Below are 20807 nucleotides of genomic sequence, written 5' to 3'. Positions count from 1 at the left end.
AAAACCAAAACACAAACCACGAAAAGTGGCCGGTGCACACCCCTAATCCAAATATAGCCGACTGCCATATTCTACATCAAGGTAACATTTACTGTATGTACATTTTCCTGAGAGGTTCATCCTAATTTACTTTCATCTAAACCCTGTGCTTTAATACTGTTGCTGGATGATTGGAATCCAACAGCAGTTTATTTGCATTTTGAACATTATTTATAACTTACATATTTATTTCAGATGGATTCTTTTACACAATTGTTACACATTTTTGAGTACTAAAAAGGTGCTTAACCCAGAGGATACTTTTTGTTACATATTGGTGCTGGTCATTTCCTTGGAAGCTACTCTGCCACAATTTTTGCATTCTTCAGATATTACAGTATGTGATTTAGGCTATTATGACCTTATATGGTTGAATATAATTGTTATTTTAATTAATATTATATACTACATTGAATTAAATTACTATTTATTCATTTGTATTGGTTTGTGTTGATCCAGCACAGTTTCCTTCTTTGGTACTTTTCATGTGAGGTTGGCATTACCTTACTTTATCAACTGCTACAGGCACCACCTATTCTATTCACAGTGTATTATCTGGCGCTTAGTGGTTTGTTTTTCTTGCAAGTGGGTTTTCGGACACGTCTCGCGGATATCAGCATACTGCATATGCGCCATAGAAAGAACTTGCTGACTGCACATGCGACAAATCAGACATGTGCACATAGATGGAGATCGCAAATGCAGACAGATTAATCAGCCCACTCTTTCCATGAAATGTGCCGTTCTGGCCAGATTTTGGGTGTCAACCATGTAGACATATGGAACTGTTCTGTCTAGTGGGAGGGTCACGGGAGTGTTGTAGGCATGTAAGCTGGCTTCAGTAACATGTGGATCAAGATGGGGTGTCTGTTTCAGACAAATATATTGCAGTCAGCATGGAGTGGGTGCATGTCCAGATACTAATGATGACAGTTGCGGCTGCAGGTGGAATCCCAGTGGGTGTGACAGCATTCCACATACAGACACATGGATGTTCGGCATACACGGGCAGATTCTCCCATTGGCATAAGCTAATACATAAGCAGCAGTGGTTGTGTTGAAAATCGTCCACAGGTGCATCCAACTCAGAATCAGGCCCACAGTGTGTAACCATTTTTCTATAACTTATTAGGGTCTACAATCCAAGTGAATATACTGTACTGTAATAATAAAATATGTTTAAAAATTATTAAAATATTATTTGTAGCTTAATTAAAAAAAAATGCACAAAAAATATAAAGGTATATATAAACGTATAATGTCTCTATATGTAAAGAAATTATATCCTTTTTTTTGCAGAAATAAGGGATTATTACTGATCTGTCCTGTTTCACAAAAGAAATCCACAGAGATATCACAAATTTCTCCTGTGGTCCCTCTATTCTCATTGGTTACTTCATCCCCAATTTGTCAAGCATCTTGAGATGACGTTACCCTATACTTTCCAATGGAAGACCTGCAAAGCCCTAGAGGCTTGTAGAGATCCCCCCTCCCCCCCCCCCACACACACACACACACACACTCCATTCCTCCTGGGTAAAAACTCAATGTGCAGGAGTTCTGAGCTGGCATTCTCATATTGCTGGACCTCCTAGCTGGCAGTGCAGGCAGTGCTAGGCTGCCAGTTAGAAAAAGAGAGCCTCTGCAAGGGGATTCCTAGATTACTAAATTTCTCCTAAATTGCATCCTGTATTGTTGCAATATACTACATACAATGTACTATAAGTAGTCCCCTTTGTTCTTCTGTTTAGATAGTATTACAAAGGGTATACAATCGGGAAACCGGCTGCCTTAATACCGACAGCCGGCTTCCCGACTGTCATATCCCGGCGAGGTTGAAATGCCGGGAGATCGAAGGGATGCCGGGCGCCACGAGTGGACAGCCGCGGGGGTGGAGGGTTAGGTTTAGGGCACACTGGAGGGGATTTAGGGTTAGGCACCTCCCGGGAGGGTTAGGGTTAGGCTAGGGGGAGGGTGGGTTAGGGTTAGGCTAGGGGGAGGGAGGGTTACAAAGATATTGAAGGTAGCAAAGCAAACCAATGTAAATTATTGCTTATACAAATGGAATAAAACGTGTACAATCACTTACCTGTTGAAACTTCAGGTTGCTTGGTAGTTGCAATTGTTAGATGAGGTCTCACTATGATAATAAAACATAAATAGAAATAAATAGAAGTCATTATGAATTGTGTAGTGCTGTTAGAGAATCAAAACATTGCAAAAGATCCTGCTGCACAAGGAAAGATAATACACCATGAACATAGCAAACTACTGTGATGCAGAACTGTAGGATTGCAAACACTAAACAAAACCACAAATAATTTGTAAATAAAATAAAGACAGATAATAAAAAATAAAATATAAAATTTTAAGTTATTTGACTTTACTGCCTTGTGATAGTCCATACTATATTCTAGTTCTGAGATTTCATGACACGGCTCTGCTGATCTGCTAAACAGGTAAAGTCATTTGAAGTGATCTATTAATTCTTTCTACCACGCATATTTTCAAGTGCACTCCTACAAAATTAAGAACATCTTCCTTTAACAAGTATCCAGCAGGGCCATAACTAGGGATGGTGGGCGAGCAGTACAGCTGCCTAGGACACAGGGCCTAGGGGTTATACCGTCAATCCTTTGTGGCACCAGCATTTAGGCTTGTAAGGTGCCTGGAACAGCACCCTGTAGCCTAGAGAGCTGACTTTAGCATCCTTAGGATATTCAGCTCCTTAATGGTCCCATTGACTCCACCTTCCCATTGTGGCATCATGACATCACATGCTCGTGCAAAACAAAGTTCACAATCAGGTGCATTTGTGCATAAAAAAGGCAGTACAGGCCTGCATATTATACAGTTTGTAAGTCACCCTTTTTATTCGTAAAACCATGTGCACAGAGATTACATAACCTGCTATATCTAACCGTTATGAAAATTGGCATAGTATCACAACTCCAGAGACCAAATTACACTGCATATTTATGGTAGTTTATTATAGTATTCTTATGTTTTATTTTAATTGAGTCTAAGGGGTAAATCTACTAAAATGGAGTTTTAGAAGTGGAGATGTTGCCCCTAGCAAACAATCAGATTCTAGCTACTATCTTCTAGAATGTGCTAGTTAGGTATAATCTGATTGGTTGCTATGGGCAACATATCCACATCTAAAAACTCTCACTTTAGTAAATATACCCCTAATAATCCTGAAGCAATGACTAACTTGTAGAATAGCAACTAATATTCATATTTTTAGTTTTTACAGAGCAAACTAATTATTTATGCAAGAGTAACTCTACATTATTTATACTCATTGAACGCTTTCAAGTTCAAGGTATTTAAACAATGCTACTATTACAACTATTATAAATTGTGTTTAATTATAGTTGCAGGATACACATATGCCAAGTTTTATTTCAAACAAGAGTTCTATGCAGTGGCATAACTATAAATTTTGCTCCCCCCTGCCAAAACATGTGCTCACAATTTGAGGGGATTGTAGGGCATTGTGGTACTGCTGGGTATTAATTTTGCAACTTGCAGCCAATCACAGGCCAAGATGAGGTAAGCCAGATGTGGGGGATGCTGGGAATTGAAATTCTAGGAGACAATAGCTAATGACAGTGGTAAAGGAAATGACTACATCCCCCAGAGTGCACTGCAGGAGACAGATCTGGGAGGCTGATGGGGCCAGAGATTGGTGAAGACTGGAGCATTACTGACACTCAGTAGTGCAGTCACAGTGGAGCAATGTGCTGAGTGCTCTGACTGGGGGGCACCGCATCCCCGCACCCCCCTCATAATACGGCCATGCAGGCACTGGGGGGTCTGCGGGGGCCATTGCTACACCACTGGTTTCATGGTAGAAATAAAATAGAACTACTACAGCAAGACAGAATATTAAACACACTAATTTACCAGAAACATAAAATATAAAAAGCAACAAAAAACAGTTTTACAGTTGATAAAAAAAACATGAATAAAGGGAAAGTCACATAAATTATAGAAATGGAATACTTTTCTTGATGTCATATTCTCAGGGATTGACTTCTAATGATATTTCACTGTTTTTCTCAGACACCAAAACATACATTTCTCCCCTATCCCTGGGTGAAACTGGAGACACAGGGGAGTGAGGAGCCTGGGTACTTCCAACTTAATACCCTGAATAGCTGCCACAATCCAGTTTTTTATGAAAGCCCAATGGAGCCATATGCCCTTTTTGAGGCTGCAATGAATAGCTAAGCTATTATTATTCAAGTTTCTCCCATCTGCTGCCGAATCTAAAGGGCCAGCTATTCATCATTTTCATTCCTTTCACTCACAGGGTAAAAGCAGGGGACAAGCTGGATAAAGGGGTCAGGTTCCAGCATCCCATGGTGGTCAGGGAAAGTGCAAGCTGAGCGGGGTGGCTCACTGCCCAGGTCCTAGACCAACAGACAAGTGTCAAGCATAACAGGCAGAAATCCCACTGAAGGATGTCTTTGGTGGGGTCTCATCTGTTGCGCATCTGGTAAAGGTGGTTGTACTTCACTACAGATGCTTGGGTGAAGGGAATTTGCCTGTCTCACCTCAAAACTTATTTTTTTCACTGGCCTGTCGACAGAACCATGGAAGCGTCTGGCTCTACATGGAGGTATTCATAAATTGCTCTCAGCAGTGGTGACTGGACGGGGGATTGGTTTATATTCCAAGCTTTTTCGGTTTTAGAAACTGGATGAGTCATTCAGAGTATTTTTAGTCCCTGAATGTTCCTAATCAGGTGGACAGGTTCAAACTGAATCCAGCAGGCAGCAGGAGGAATTCATGCTCATTATGGACATTAAGGATGCTTACCTACATGTCACTATCTGGGAGGGACATCAGTCCCTACTCAACTCTGTGATCCAGACTCAACATTACAACTCAATAGAACATTGAAGTTCAGGGCTCTTCATTTTGGTATTGCCACCGTTTCAAAGGTTTTTTTTTTCCAAGCTGATGCAGATCCAGGGGGTCTTTAATTAGCATGTTGAACAAATTGCTCAAACACTTTCCCTCTCCTGCCTGTAGACCCAGCATCTTCTACAAAAGTTAATTATTTGAGAGCCTGCACTAACAGGCTTGGCCTGCCATCTTCAGGCCTGCATCTTAAGCATTTCAGTTGCAATATGGTGTTAGAACCGGAGTTTGAACTGAATATGGGCTAGTTTCTAACCTCAAATTAAACAATCTCTCAAACACTGCTGCTCAGGAATGCAACTGTGCAACTCCCCTGAGACTGGGTTCGAGGGCAGTCTCATGCTGCAGACTAGTGGATGCCACAAGACCACACACTCAAGTGAGAAAGACACTAGGTGCAGACCGAGTCACAGTTTACTTAATTATTTTTAATTTTAATTAACCTTACCATAGTTTTTATATTGCTATCACCATTGTCACCATTGCCAGGCACACCATGGGTGACTTCACATGAGCGCAAAATTTGAGTCTCTTCCTAAATAAGGAGGTTCCTCAGGACACATCTGTGTCAGAGTATAGTCCAGCGTTCTGACCTGCAATCTACTGCTCGGTCCTGACCTTGGCTTTGATTGTGACCTGATTCCGTCTTTTCCCTGGTACTGAATTTGATATTCCGGTTTTCACCCTTGGCTATCCTCCGTGACCTGCTTACGTCTGCTCCCTGGTTCTGTCAGGCTGGTTCTGACACGGCTTGTCAAATACATTGCATTTCTGCATCGTACTCTACTCTAATTCTGAGTACACCAACAACCATTTTAGGGAAATAAGTCTGAGGGCCACGAACTGCATGTCAAATGCAGCTAAGTCCAAACCTCTTTGCGGGGGTCCCTGGGGAATACTGAAGGCACATTGCACTCTGCGCCTCAGTACTAGGTCTCACCAATCCTGAAATATGGGTTTAAGCATCCTATACCTATCGTGAGTTGTGACAGAATACTCTGGCTCCCCAAAAAACATGGATGCCGCTAGTAACCTTCTACCTCGATCTGCCAGAGAACCTCCTTGCTAGAGTCGGGAAGCAGGAACAAGACCAGGCCCAGATCATGCACTGCCTACAAATGCTTATGCATTTGGTGTCGTTTAGCCACCTCGGGTACAATCATCATCACCGCCTGTACAGGCCGTTCAAGCTGCAGGAGCTTCTGCACCATTATGGATTCTAAATCCCTCGAAGTATGATGGGGACCCCAAAGGCTGTTGAAGATTTCTGAATCAGTGTCTATTCAGTTCGAAGTTGAGACGGCAAATTTCCCTAGCAAGAGAACAAGGGTGGCTTATGTTATCTCTCTGTTATATAGACAGGCATTAGTATGGGCCTCTCCATTATGTGAAAGAAATGACCTTCTAGTTAAGAACAGCACAAATTTTTTAGCAGCTTTCAGAAAGGTTTTGGATGAGCCCGGACGAGTATGCTCCGCAATGTTGGCTATTCTGCAGGTGAAGCAAGGCAACCAATCTGCAGGACAATATACTGTTCATTTCTGAACACTTGCTTCAGAATTAGGGTGGAACAACAAAGCCTTGGCTGCCGCATTTATGCAAGGTCTGTCAGAGCAAATCAAGAATGTACTGGCGTCCAAGGAATTGCCAACATCTCTGGATGACCTGATATCTTTTTGTATCCGAGTAGACCTTCGCCACAGAGAGAGAGAGCATGAGAGAGGGAACAGTCTCGACGATTCAGCTTCAAACTTTCCCCGTATTTCACAGCTCTGGTTCAGTCTCCAGAAGAGCCCATACAGATTAGGAAGTCACGTCTTCCTGCCACAGAGAGGGATAGGAGGTTCAAGAATAAGTTGTGTCTCTACTGTGGTGAACCAGGTCACCTTCTTCTGTCTGTTCTAAACATCCGGAAAAAGGCTTAACTGATTGAGGGGTGGTCAGATTAGGTGCATTTCAGCACACCTCAAAAGAAAATGCTTATACCCAGTTCACTATTGATGTGGTTCTGCTTCTAGAAGGAACTGCTGAACCTCTTAAGACCTTTTCAGACTCTGGTGCCAATGGTAACTTCATCACGCCAAAAAATTGGAATAAACTTCGAATGGCTACCATCCACTCTAGGACTTCAGAAGTTACCATGCAAATTGGCGCTCTCCACAGGGAGTTAATTTCTTTCTATATCAGTGGTCTCTAATGTAATTTGAGGTGTTAGCTACTTTAGAAAAATTAAACTTCCTGAAGAACTACTAAAATTGTAGAAAAAAAAATCTGGCTAATAACCGAACAATGGAAGGTAATTTAATGAAAATTAAAAAAAAATGTTTCATAGAAAATAAAAATGCATAAATTCATTTAATTATCACAGTGATATTGTTGTATTTTGTAAATAAAATTTAAGCACAGGCACATTTTACTGTTAATTACTGGCTCCAAGGAGGTACGTACAGTGGAGGAGCAAAAGATATAGGGAGGGCTGCTGTGTGATTTTCCGGCAGGGCTGGGCAGGAGTCACTCGATCCACCATAGCGTACACGCTGTGGGTGGAACCACGGGGAAGCATGTCAGGTGATTGCTGTAGAGGTTGCGGGAATCACCTGACTTGCTTCCATGTGACTCCACCCATGTCAGAGGTCACTTCCTCCTAGTTGACTAGGCAGTACTGCAGCTAGGTTAGCTACCAGAATTAAAACTGCAAGCTACTGGTAGCTCGGGAGCTACAGGTTGGAGACCACTGTTCTATATCCTCCCATCACCTGAGAGTCCAGTTATCCTGGGTCTTCCAAGGTTACGCAAGCATGCTCCCATGTTAGATTGGAAATAACCCCAAATTTGGTCACGGGGATCTCAGGGCCTGATTCAGACTCGGACGCTATTTGTGGACGGTTGTTCCAAAAAAGGGGCCGACTATTTAAATTGAGCGCTCACTCTTTGCGGTTTGTTGACGCCTCTATGTCTGAGCGAGCGAACGAAAAATGCACTCGCTATTTTGTAAAGACACCCCTTTGCCGTACGCAACACATGTCATTTCCGGTATTTATTAGATTAATCGTGTACATCGAAAGGCATCTGAACTGCTCGCAGTGCTTGTGGTAGGTTTTTCTTACCGCTATCACTGCGAGCAGTTCAGGCTAATAGACAACCAAGTGACGTGGTCGATGACGCTCCTTTACTAATTATGCACTCCCATTAAACACCATTTTGACCATTTGGCATGCCTGCATTCGGATCTCCACTCCCCCGTTTTCAAGCACCTTCCCCTGTTACCACCCACAAATGGTACATTCTGTCAATCAAATTAGCAACCCTTCGCTGTTTTGCGAACGCACGATTTCTCACCGCAATGACTGGTTTGTGCATGCGCATTACGACCCATACGCATGCACAGTTGTGTGAACATCGCTCAGAGCGAACGAGCGGCCGCATACGAGCGACTCTGAATCAGGCCCTCAGTGCCACCATAGGTGCTTGCCTATAATCCGACTCCTGCATCATATCATCCAAAATTCTACCATTTCCCCAGATGATTCTCTTCCTGCTCTATATCAGTCCTTCAGGGATGTGTTCAGCAACAAATCCACTGTGACTCTGCCTCCTCATAGGGAGTGGGATTGCGCAATAGATCTTTTACCTGCGAATATGCCTCCTCATGGAAGAGTCTTCCCTCTCTTGCTTCCAGAAACCCAGGCTGTTTCTGAATACATCAAGGAAAATTTTGGAATGCTTGTTTATAAGAGAATCCAAGTCACCCACAGGAGCTGGTGTTTTCTTCATCAAGAAAAAGGATGGAGGCTTAAGAGCTTGCATCGATTATCGGGGGGATGAAAGCTATTATCATCAAGGACCGGTATTCCCTACCTCTGATTGCAAAGATTTTTCCAAGCTAGATCTTTGCAGGACCTATAATCTGATTAGGTTTCAGTCTGGGGATGAGTGGAAGATGGTCTTTAACACTTGTGATGGCCACTACAAGTACCTGGTCATGTTTTTTGGATTGAGCAATGTCCCTGCTGTCTAAAGTACATGAATAACATCTTCCAGGAACTGTTATATAAATATGTAGTAGTGTATCTGGATGATATCCTGATATTTTCAGAGGATCTAGTGAGTCATTGCAAGCATGTACAGTATGTGAGGTGCTATCTTGACTTCAGAATAATCAACTCTACTGTAAAATAGAGAAAAATTCCTTCAAGCAAAAAGAGCTGTCATTTCTGGGTTACGTAATTTCGGGTTCTTGCCTTCAGATGGACCCAGAGAAACTCACAGCCATTGTCAACTGGCCTCGTCTAATTGGGCTGGAAGCATTTCAACCCTTCTTGGGTTCCTGCAAATTCTACATCCACTACATTAGGAACTACTTGTCTATTGCAGCTTCCATCATAGCTCTGACCAAGAAGGGTCAAAATACCTGAGTGTGGCCTTCTGAGGCAGAAAAAGCTTTCATCTATACAAAGCAGTGCTTTATTTCAGCACCCATTCTGAGACAACCCAATTGTGACCAATTTTTTTCATGAAGGTAGACGCCTCCATAGTTGGAGTCGGGGCATTGCTTTTGCAGAAGGATGAAGAGGGCAAGTGAAGTGCTATTCCTATGAGTTCTTTTCCTATAAGTTCTCTACTCCAGAGAGGAATTATGCAGTCTGGGATAAAGAACTGTGAGTATAAAAATAATAAATACGCCATGAAGTTAGATGATGCTCCATGCAAACTAAAGGAACAAGAGGGCCACTTGTTCCTTTAGTTTGCATGGAGCATCATCTAACTTCATGGAGTATTTATTATTTTTATACTATTGTGGTTGTGTCACTATTGCATACTCCAGTGCGCAGACAGTGTGCACAGAATATTAGTATAACATACGTTTTAGACTGTGGTTTTTGTAATATGTGTTTCACTATTATCGTTTTGTGTGTCAGTTCGTAGCCTTGTTTTGACCTACACTGGAGTTTTGTGTCTCAAGACATTTCATGGAGGTGCGGCGTATACAGCGCCGACATGGCATGGAGAGACAGTTAATAGTTGTTTATGTTTTTTTCTCAGCCGCATCCCGGAGCGTCAGATGGCGTCAGGTTGCTTAGCAACCGCGTGACGTGGGTAGTCCAGGCCGCAGTGTGACGTCATCGACAGGCGTCCCGACGTGCACCAGGACCACGCTGACCTCCGGGATGGCGCGCTTCTGCACGGAGGTGGGGATATAAGGTAATATGTCTTTTTCTTTCTTTTTCATACTATTTTTGTATTTGACAGCCTGAGGACAGGACCCTGCGCGGTCCAGAAACATTGCTGACTGTTATACACATGATGTTCTAACTTCGAATACAAAGTTTCCTGCAGTGCCGGGCATGGTGTGTTTATTTTACACACACCTTACAGGATTGCTATATATATATATATATATATATATATATATATATATATATATATATATTAGGGGTGTGCACCGGCCACTTTTCGTGTTTTGTGTTTTGGTTTTGGATCTGGATCTTTCTTCGTGTATTGGATCTGGATTGGTTTTGTCAAAACCACCCTTCCATGTTTTGGGTTCTGGGTTTTGTGTTTTGGATCTGTATTTTTTGGAAAAAAGCATAAAAACAGCTAAAATCACAGAATTTGTGTGTTTTTCTGCTCCTATGCTATTATTAACCTCAATAACCTTAATTTCCACTCATTTCCAGTCTATTCTGAACACCTCACACCTCACAATAGTGTTTTTATGTCCAAAAGGTTGCACCGAGGTAGCTGGATGACTATGCTAAGCGACACGAGTGGGCGGCACAAACACGTGGCCCATCTAGGAGTGACACTGCAGTGGCAGACAGGATGGCAGTTTGAAAAACTAGGCCGCAAACAGTACATAATGCAAAGAAAAAAAAGAGGTGCAAGATGGAATTGTCCTTGGGCTTATGTTGTCCACTCACCCTTATGTTGTATAAACAGGACATGCACACTTTAACAAACCAATCATTTCAGCGCCAGGGTCTGCCACACGACTGTGGCTGAAATGATTGGTTCATTGGGCCCCCACAAAACAAGCTGGCAATTAATCTGTCCCTGCACAAACTGGCTCTACGGAGGCAAGATGTCGTCCTCATCCTCCTCATTCACCGATTCCTCACCCTCTTCAGTATTGTGTACATCCTCATCCTCACAGAGTATTAATTCGTCCCCACTGGAATCCACCACCACAGTTCCCTCTGTACGTTCTGGAGGCTGGTCTCCCTGGAAGAGTTGATAATTCATTTTGTGGAGGCAACCTCCTACGCCTTTCACTGACAATGTTCCCGGCTGCACTAAACACTCTTTCGGAGTACACACTGGAGGGGGAGCAACTCAGGTAAAATAGAGCCAGCTTGTACAGGGGCCTCCAAATTGCCTCTTTTTATGTACAGACTGTCTGACATGCCTACTTGGATGCTGTCACCAATGTAATCCTTTAACAGACAGACGCAGGCTTGTCGCTGCTGCTTTGAGGATGCAGGTGCGGCTACAGCCCACACAATTCACAAAGACAGAAAAAAAAATAGAATTTTTTTATTTTTTGAGGAGCGCACTTTGAGGGTTACACCACCCTTTAACAGACAGATGCACGCTTGTCGCTGCTGCTTTGAGGATGCAGGTGCGGCTACAGCCCACACATTTCACAAAGACAGAAAAAAAAAGAATCATTTTTTTATTGTATGTGGAGCAAACTTTGAGGGTTACACCACCCTTTAACAGACAGACGCACGCTTGTCGCTGCTGCTTTGAGGATGCAGGTGGAATCTAGACAGGATTTGGAATCGGGGACACATTACCTCCATCAATTGTATAAATCCCACTGCACTAATGGCGGATACCGGCCGCACGTCTGACACCAACATAGCAGTTAAGGCCTCAGTTATACGTTTTGCTTCAGGATGACTGCTGTCGTACTTCATCCTCCTCGCTAAGGACTGTTGGAGGGTCAATTTTTTAGTAAAAGTAGTGGTGTTCCTACTTCCTCTCTGGGATGATGAACAACTCCCAGCAGCAGCAACAGCACTAGAAGGAAGTGGTTCTTGATCTTTCCCTATTTTATTTTTATCGGAGAAAGTTTGGTCCTCCATTTATTTTATATTGATATATACATGCGGCTAAGGCGCACACAAACACAGAAAATAATTTTTCATTTTTGTTGGAGACTAGTGCACTTTGTGGGTTACACCACCCTTTAAGAAATGAGCCAGCTGGCTCTTTACTTATGGGACACAGGCGCACGCTTGGCGCTGCTCCCTTGTTGATGCACGTGCAGCCACAGTGCACACAATTCACAAACACAGAAAATATTTTTTATTTTGTTTGGAGTGTACTTTGGGGGTTACAGCACCCTTTAACGAACAAGCCAGCCGGCCCTTTACTTATGGGACACAGGTGCACACTTGGCACTGCTCCTTTGTTGATGCACGTGCAGCCACAGTGCACACAATTCACAAACACAGAAAATATTTTTTATTTTGTTTGGAGTGTACTTTGGGGGTTACAGCACCCTTTAAAGGACAAGCCAGCCGGCCCTTTACTTATGGGACACAGGTGCACACTTGGCGCTGCTCCTTTGTTGATGCACGTGCAGCCACAGTGCACACAATTCACAAACACAAAAAAATATATTTTTTATTTTTTTTGGAGTGCACTTTGGGGGTTACAGCACCCGTTAATGGTCAAGCCAGCTGGCCCCTTACCTATGACACAGGCGCACGCTTGGCACTACTTTGTTGATGCACGTGCCGCTACTGCGCACACAATTCACAAACACAAAAAAATATATTTTTTTATTTTGTTTGGAGTGCCCTTTGGGGGTTACAGCACCCTTTAACGGACAAGCCAGCTGGCCCCTTTACTTATGGGACACAGGCGCACGCTTGGCGCTGCTCCTTTGTTGATGCATGTGCAGCCACAGTGCACACAATTCACAAACACAGAAAATATTTTTTTATTTTGTTTGGAGTGCACTTTGGGGGTTACAGCACCTTTTAATGGTCGAGCCAGCTGGCCCTTTACTTATGACAAAGTCGCACGCTTGGTGCTACTTTGTTAATGCACGTGCGGCTACTGCGCACACAATTCACAAACAGAAAAAATATTTATTTTTTTGCACTTGGGGACAGCACCCCTGATAGACAGAGCACCCCCTGGACAACACTACAGCACCCCTTTAGGACTGGGACACTACACAGGGACTTTGGAGTGGACACAGCCCCTATGGACAACTGACTGCACAACGCAGTCCAGCCAGCCCCTATGGAGTTTGGAGGAGTGGACACAGCCCCTATGGACAACAGCAGCACAGCACAACACAGCCAGCCCCTATGGACTTTGGAGGAGTGGACACAGCCAACATGGATAACAGCAGCACAGCACAACACAGCCAGCCCCTATGGACTTTGGAGGAGTGGACACAGCCCCTATGGACAACAGCAGCACAGCACAACACTACATTACACTACACAGCCCAGCCAGCCCTAACTCCCACCTTCCCTCTTCACTGTCCACAGCCGAGTGAGAAAATGGCACCGACGCGGGTACCTTATATAGAATCCAAAACCCGTGAGACCCGGAAGGCGGGATGATGACATTTTGCCTCGATTTCAGATCTGAGTCAGGCGGGAAAAGTCAAGCCTGACTCGGATCGGCCTCGGATTGGGGAGGCTCGGGGGGAGTTCAGATTTCAGAAATCCGAACCCACTCAATTTGATGTATTTCTTTCTTTGAAATATATATATGTATATGCACAGTGTATCTAGGATGACGATTGGTGATGTTTTGTTTCTGGCGATGTCTCTCAGCCTCATATTCTTAGAGATATGATTGATTTTGCAAGTGATATGCCAGCTAGCTACAGTAACAATGCTCCCCCTTGTGGCAATGAGATATTGGTTTGATTGGCCACACATTAATCTTCTTTGAGGCATTTCTTCAAACCAAACTTTCCTTTATCTTACTATTTAGTCATTTCAGTATCTATGTATATAGGAAGAATTAGACATTTATATTACATGTCCAATGTATTATATATATCACAGCTTTCGTGGCTCACACAATACATATAGTCCAGGGATGGAACCACATATTAACATTGTGTTTGGGGTCATATTGTGCAGAATTGTGTTAGCAGAAATCCGGTGATTGCGAATAGATTGTCGCACATTGCGGCAAGCAGATATTAGTAATGTCAGATTTATGTTTAATAATAGCATATAACAATGGGAGATTTGAGCTAGTTTTGTTGGAGGGACCCCAGAGGAAACTCCTGTTACAGCAACCTGAGCCTAGGTATCACCCACTGTTTGAACCAGCCAATGACCCCCAATGAACTGTAATTTAACTGTATAAGAATGGGCTCCCCTGATCCAGAGGCCAGTAGCTGAATTTTATTAGTCATCTGGTGACGACTGTATTCTGGATCCAGGGTGCGCATGCGAACGCCTGTATACTGGTTTGTAACTCTGATCTCTGTCTTGAACTGTATTGTACCACTGAATAACTTGTAATAATTAATGTTATATATATACTTTTAATGCAATATATTTACTTTGTGTGTTGGACCACAGAAACCGGTGTGTGTGTGTTCACTTACTTTCACATAAGGTTATACTATTATATATATATATATATATATATATTGCTCTGTAATTCATATTGTATTTATGATATAAATATAGCGACTATTATGCATACTGTCGGTGTTACAATATAGGAAGTTATTGCGTATGCATTACACACTGCTTACACTGTGCATTCACTTTTGCATATCGCCATACGCAAGGTGCGTCCACATGGCATCAACACCATAGGGCGATTTAAACGTGATTCCACACCATCAGTCCAGATGGTCATTATTATTCAATTGGTTCAATCTGGTGACTATATACCTTCCAGGTAACAAAAGCATAAAAGGCGATGCCCTGTCCTGAGCATTCAGTTCTGCTGAGGTGGATGAAGGCAGGACAAGCCCATTCTGAACCCTGCTTGCTTTGCGGAAGTTACCAGCAGGGACAAGATTTGGCTGGGAATGACATTCATAGCACCCAAACTCCAGGCTAAGCTACTTCCTCTCACTCAGTATCAACATTATCCGTTATCCTATACCCGATTCCCACCTCTATCCCCACAAGTCTCCTTCACCTCCTCCACCTCTCTCTCCCCTCCTCTGTCTTCCTTCCACCCCTCTGCTTTCCTGCCCCTTCTCTGCCACTGCTCCATTTTTATTAATTTCTTCCCCACAATAGTGCTGTTATCCCACCATTAAGACCTTATCCCTCCCTTCTCTCCCTGTGTCCTCTCCTCACCTCCATCTGCATCACACAAAACTCCCTCCCTGCCCTCCACCTGCAGTTTTCCTTAAAGGCCAAGGAGCCTGCAACATCTCTACACTTTATCCATTACTTTCCTCCAAATTATGCTCACCTCCATGCTACAGCAACCCTGATAATCTCTTTTACATCTCTCTCCCAAACTTGGTTCCCCTCTCCTTTGCCCTCTAGAATGCCAAATCTGGCTGTAACAAACTGGTCCCCACTCATGACCTTTTCATCTCCAACTACTTCAAATGCCTAGCCATCACTGAAACCTGGATATCCCCCTCTAACACCACTTCTCCTGCAGCTATCTCCTCTGGGGGCCTCATATTATCTCACACACCCAGGCCCAGAGGTTGCCATGGTGGTGGTGTTGGGGTACTTTTATCCTCCGGTTACTTCTTCCAGCTCATACACTCTGAACCATCCCTAACATTCTCTTCATTTGAGGTTAATGCTATCCATCCATGCCTTCCAATCAGTTTACCTTTGAGTTGCTGTCATTTATCATCCCCTGGCCATACCTCCAAATTCATTGACAGCTTTGCTTCCTGGTTCCCCCACTTCTTCTCCTCAGACCTATTTTACCCTTGACTTATAGTAGGTGACTTCAATATCCATATCAATGTCCCCACAGCATCCTCTACCTCTAAACTCCTTACCCTCACATCATTTGGTCTCTCTCAAAGGACTGCCTCACACTCCCATGTGAGTGGACACTTACTGTATCTGGTCTTCACTCACCGCTATGACATTTCAGATTACACAAATTATTCATTATCCCTCTCTGACCATCACCTTCTCTCTTTTAACTTATCTCTCTCTTTGTCTCCACCTCTGCCTTCTAAGGGTGAAATCACTAAGCGTACCATTGAGGTTTTCAACACCATTTCCTTATCTTCCCTGCTCGACTTACTTTTCACCAATATTCTATCTTTCTCCTGCCCTGAACAAGCCACCCCTACAATGCCTCCCTTACTTCTACTATGTTGCTTCGGTGATCACTACCCATTCTCACAGATCCACACATCAACCCTGGCATTCCTAAAGCATCAGATACCTACAAAAGTGTTCATGAACCGCCAAGCAACAGTGGAGGCAATCACGTTCTGAGGCAGACTTCTTCCATTTCAAATTTATGCTCTCATCCTACAGTGTTGCTGGTCCCTCTCTAAACAGTCATATTTTAAGAACCTCATCTCCTCCCAGTTCTCAAACCCTCGGCATCTCTTTGCCACTTTCAACTCCGTCCTCTGCCCATCCCCTCGTTGCCTCCCCTCCTTATTCTCTGCCCTTGACTTTACCATCTACTTTACATCTAAAATTGACTCCATACATCAGGACATCGCATGGCCCACATGGCCCTCATCCAGTCCTTCATCCCCCTTCCACCTTCCCCCTTCACCTTATCCCCTCCCGCTTGCTATGCTACTTCTCTCCTGCCTGTTCTCATCTTGCCCACCTCCTCTCACTCTCATCAGACACTGTCCTTTCTGCATTGAAGAATGAACTTGTCTCCCCCATTCTTAAAATAACATTCTCTTCATTCTAACACTCTCTCCAACTACCACCCCATCACTCTTCTCACATTTGCCTCGAAACTCATTGTATACAACCACCTTGCCAACTTTCTTTCCTCCCACTCCCAGCTCAACCCATTTCAGTCTGGCTTCCATCCTCTCCACCCATACTGATATTATCCACACAAAAGTCAGCAATGAGGTTCTTGCTGCCACATCTCAAGAGCCACTACTCTATTCCCAATCTCCTTAGCCTCTCTGCTGCTTTTGACACTGTGGACTACTCTCTCCTAATGCAAATTCTTCACTCCCTAGGTCTGTGTGATACTGCCCTCTCCTGGCTTTCCTCTTGCCTCTTTGACAATTCTTTCTCTGTCTCCTCTTATTATTCCCCCCTCACCTCCACTAATTTTAGGTGTTCTTCAAGGTTCTATTCTTATATCTTTCCCATTCTCCCTCTATATGTCCTCTTTAGTTGAACTCATCAGCTCTTTTGGCCTCCAACATCATCTCTATGATGATGGTACTTAGATTAACTTTCCTCCCCTGACCTCTCGCCCTCTTTCCTCACTTGTATCTCCAACTGTCTTTCTTCAATCTCTTCCTGGATGACCCAGCACTTTCTTAAACTTATAGACTGAGCTGATCATCTTCCCACCTTCCTGCATAACCATACTTCCCACAATTTCATTATCTATTGATAATCCTTGCTTCTGCCCTCCCCCACAATGGCGGTGACACACCTCCATTTCAGGAAACAGAAGGCATCGCTGCCCCCACCCTGCCCACAAATGGCAGCAGACTGTCAATCACTGACAGTCTGCCACCAGTTTGGGTGCAGCCTCACAGACCCATTCTGCACATGCACAGAATGGACCTAGCGCCTGCACAGATTCCTAAACATCAGTGTCTATATGGACTGCTAGTACACCACAGTAGTCCCTGCCAAACTTGAGAGTCTGTGTATACTTCCTTGTATTAACATCACAGCTGTCTCTGCCGCACTACAGCATCTGTGTGGACTTTCACATATTTAAAGCACAGCAGTCTCTGTCGCACTCCAGTGTCTGTGTGGATTCCTTGCTATACATCAGCCCTCAAGGCTGCTACCAGCCAAGTACACATCAGCCCTCAAGGCTGCTCCCAGCCAAGTATACCTCAGCCCTCAAAGCTGCAACCAGCTCTCAAGGCTGGAACCAGCGAAGTACACATCAGCCCACAAGGCTGCAACCAACTAAGTACACATCAGCCCTCAAGGCTGCCACCAACCAAGTTTATATCAGCCCTCAAGGCTGCAACTTGGCCTTCAGGCCATACTCCAGTCAAGTACACTCCAGTCCTTAAAGCTTCTTTATTAATTGACTCCTCATGAATCGATTCCTGAAAGCTTCTTTATCAATTGACTCCTCAAAGCTTTTTTATCAATCAATTCACACCTCTAATAATGAACTTTAATTCCTGATAAATCATTCCTCCTGTGAATCTTCCCAGTGATTCATAAAATTGGCTCTCAAGAATTGTACAAAGTTTTGTATGTGGGATATGGCATTTAACCCTATCTGGCCTACCTTGCTTGTGGGCACTGGTTACTTTCTGAGTCCATGAAAATTACCCAGAATTCTACTTGCACACACAAACATTCCTGAAGTTGGGGAGGTGATCATGTTGTCAACCAGGGTACAGAGGTGTGACACTTTTCAAGCCAGCATAAACTGAAATTTAATGTGAGATGGCCAAGCCTGGATGGTATATATACCATTTAACATACTTCAGGGGTGCACCACCAGTGCTATTACACAATCATTGTATAGGCCAATTAACTATATCTCTTTTCAGCTGTTCTAAATTATATTAAGCCTTATTATACTAGTTACTTTACAATATAAGTTATGATAATTGATCCACTGCTAGAACCTATTTCCTGTGTGTTTCAAGCCTGGAATGTATAAAACCCCGTAATTCCATTATCTGTTGGGTCATTTGCTGGCAGTCTGAGTGGGCTATGCACTATCACTAGGCATCTTCTTAGACAAATAATACCCCAGCAGCTGGACATACACATACAGGTTCACTCACAGGTCACCATGCTGGTATTAAAAAAAACCTCAAAGTATTAAACAGTTAATATACATACAGGGTTTTATGTTGGCCAATATGTTATCATGATACATATGTTTATGGAGGCTTCTTTTTATGTTCAGCCCAGACAGATAACTCCTAATGCATGCAATTTGAGAAATCTCACCAGCCAGATGGATCTCATTTATGTGATGAGTTTCTGGTGGATTTCTGGTGCCTTTTTCAAAATCGGTGGTTATTACATTACCCCTCTATATGCCTGTCTACAGGTTGCCATACTTGTTTCTAGATTGGTTTGATTTACACATTAGTGAGCATTGTCATTTTGCTGGTAGCAGCACACAATAATTGGATTGTTGCTCATTCTGCTTCCAACTGTTTATGGTTGGATGTCCTGCAAGAAACCTGCAATAATTGTAATGCTGATAATGGCTAATAAACTTACCTCTAAGTATCTGGAGGTGAGTGATGTCTTCCTTAGTAACAAAATTCCCACCACTTTCCTTCCAGGTGACTTTGCACTTGAAGTTACCTTTGTCTTCAACGTCCAAATCCTTGATTGTCAAGGAGACATCACCGGGGGGAGACTGTGGCAATGACACTCTTGTTCTGAATTTAATGAGTGGAATGTGATCTTCTGACTGAAACCGGTAAATAATTGAGTTATCTCCAAAAAACCAATCGATCCTAACCTCCTCATGCTGTTCTGATGGTGTATAGGTGCAGGGTATCACCACTGAGTCTCTTCGAACTCCTTGCAAAGTTTTTTTCATGAGTAGAGAAGGAGTACAGAAAGCTGTGGGAGAAATAGGTCAAACTACTGTTAGCCCCATAATATCAGCTTTCATAAAGACAATATCTACAGTAAACTGACAAAACAAATAGCTGGACAACCATTAAAAATAATCTTTGAATAGGGCTTGGGGAGAAGCATATTAGCACTGTAAAATGTCAGTTGTGAAAAAATTTTTAATCACTTTATCAATAATATCCTGAATCTAGGAGGCTGCTGGGATTTGTTTTATTCACTTCTTATTGCCAGTTTGTCCATAAACAATAAAAACACACCAAAGCCCAATCCACAATCAGTTTATTTTCACTCCTTCATTAAAATTAGATATTTACATCTAAAATACTGCCTAGTATCGGTTCATTTATAGCTTTATCACTCATCTTTATCAAATGTTGCCATTTTCACTCACTATCTGTGGTGAAGTGACCAAGTTGTGCTAGGCATCTCGTGTTATTCGGCACAAAAAGGATCGGTGTGAGGACACATCTGTAGCCTTCATTTGTAGCAAAGCAGTTTGTATCTAATGCAGCCAAATAGCTTTTATATTAAATGTATTCAAGAATCTTGCCACTTCCACCTCGGGAACAACTCCAAAGTCTGGGCCTTCCATACACATAATGTAATCAAAACACTCGCTCACGCTCTAATTTTCCCACCTAGACTACTGCAAACCTCTCCTCCTTGATCTCCCTCTCCTTGCCTTACTTCAAAGCATCTGTAACAGTGTCGCTCACCTCATTTTCCTCTTCCATCATACAGTGTCTGTCTCACCACTCTGCATCCAGTTCACACTTTTCATACTCAAATTCAAAGCCTTAAACCCCTCCTTCCCCCTTAGATCACTAATCTCATCTTCATCCATAATCAACCCAGCCCCCTCCGTTCCTCCTGCGACTGCCGCCTCACAACCAACCTGGTCGCTTCCTCACATGCTTGCCTCCAAGATTTTGCTTTAGGAGCCCCCTCCTCTGGAACTCACTATCTAGCAGTCTCCCCAGTTTAACTGCTCTCAACATATTGACTTTTATTACAGCTTACCAGCCCTCCTCAGGGCACCTCTTCCTCTTATTCTTCCCTAGTGCACTCCATGTCATTAGTGTTCTTGATTTCTTCTCCCATTAGGCA

General features: G+C 43.2%; 1 protein-coding gene across 2 annotated transcripts in view; it reads right to left on the bottom strand.

The window, feature by feature from the left end:
- The window catches only part of VSIG4 (V-set and immunoglobulin domain containing 4), a 99156-nt gene that overhangs the window by 37813 nt on the left and 40536 nt on the right, over nt 1-20807 (bottom strand). For both annotated transcript variants that reach the window (XM_088444204.1, XM_088444205.1), the window contains exons 2-3: nt 19335-19685; nt 2129-2179 (exon numbers count right to left, since the gene is read on the bottom strand). In XM_088444204.1, the coding sequence (XP_088300330.1) occupies nt 2129-2179; nt 19335-19685 (402 nt within the window). The remainder of the gene's footprint in view (nt 1-2128; nt 2180-19334; nt 19686-20807) is intronic.

Source organism: Taudactylus pleione, unplaced genomic scaffold (genome assembly GCF_031769625.1).
Source record: "Taudactylus pleione unplaced genomic scaffold, aTauple2 ptg000352l, whole genome shotgun sequence".
Taxonomy (NCBI): Eukaryota; Metazoa; Chordata; class Amphibia; order Anura; family Myobatrachidae; genus Taudactylus; species Taudactylus pleione.
This window is presented reverse-complemented; position numbering and strand designations above follow the sequence as displayed.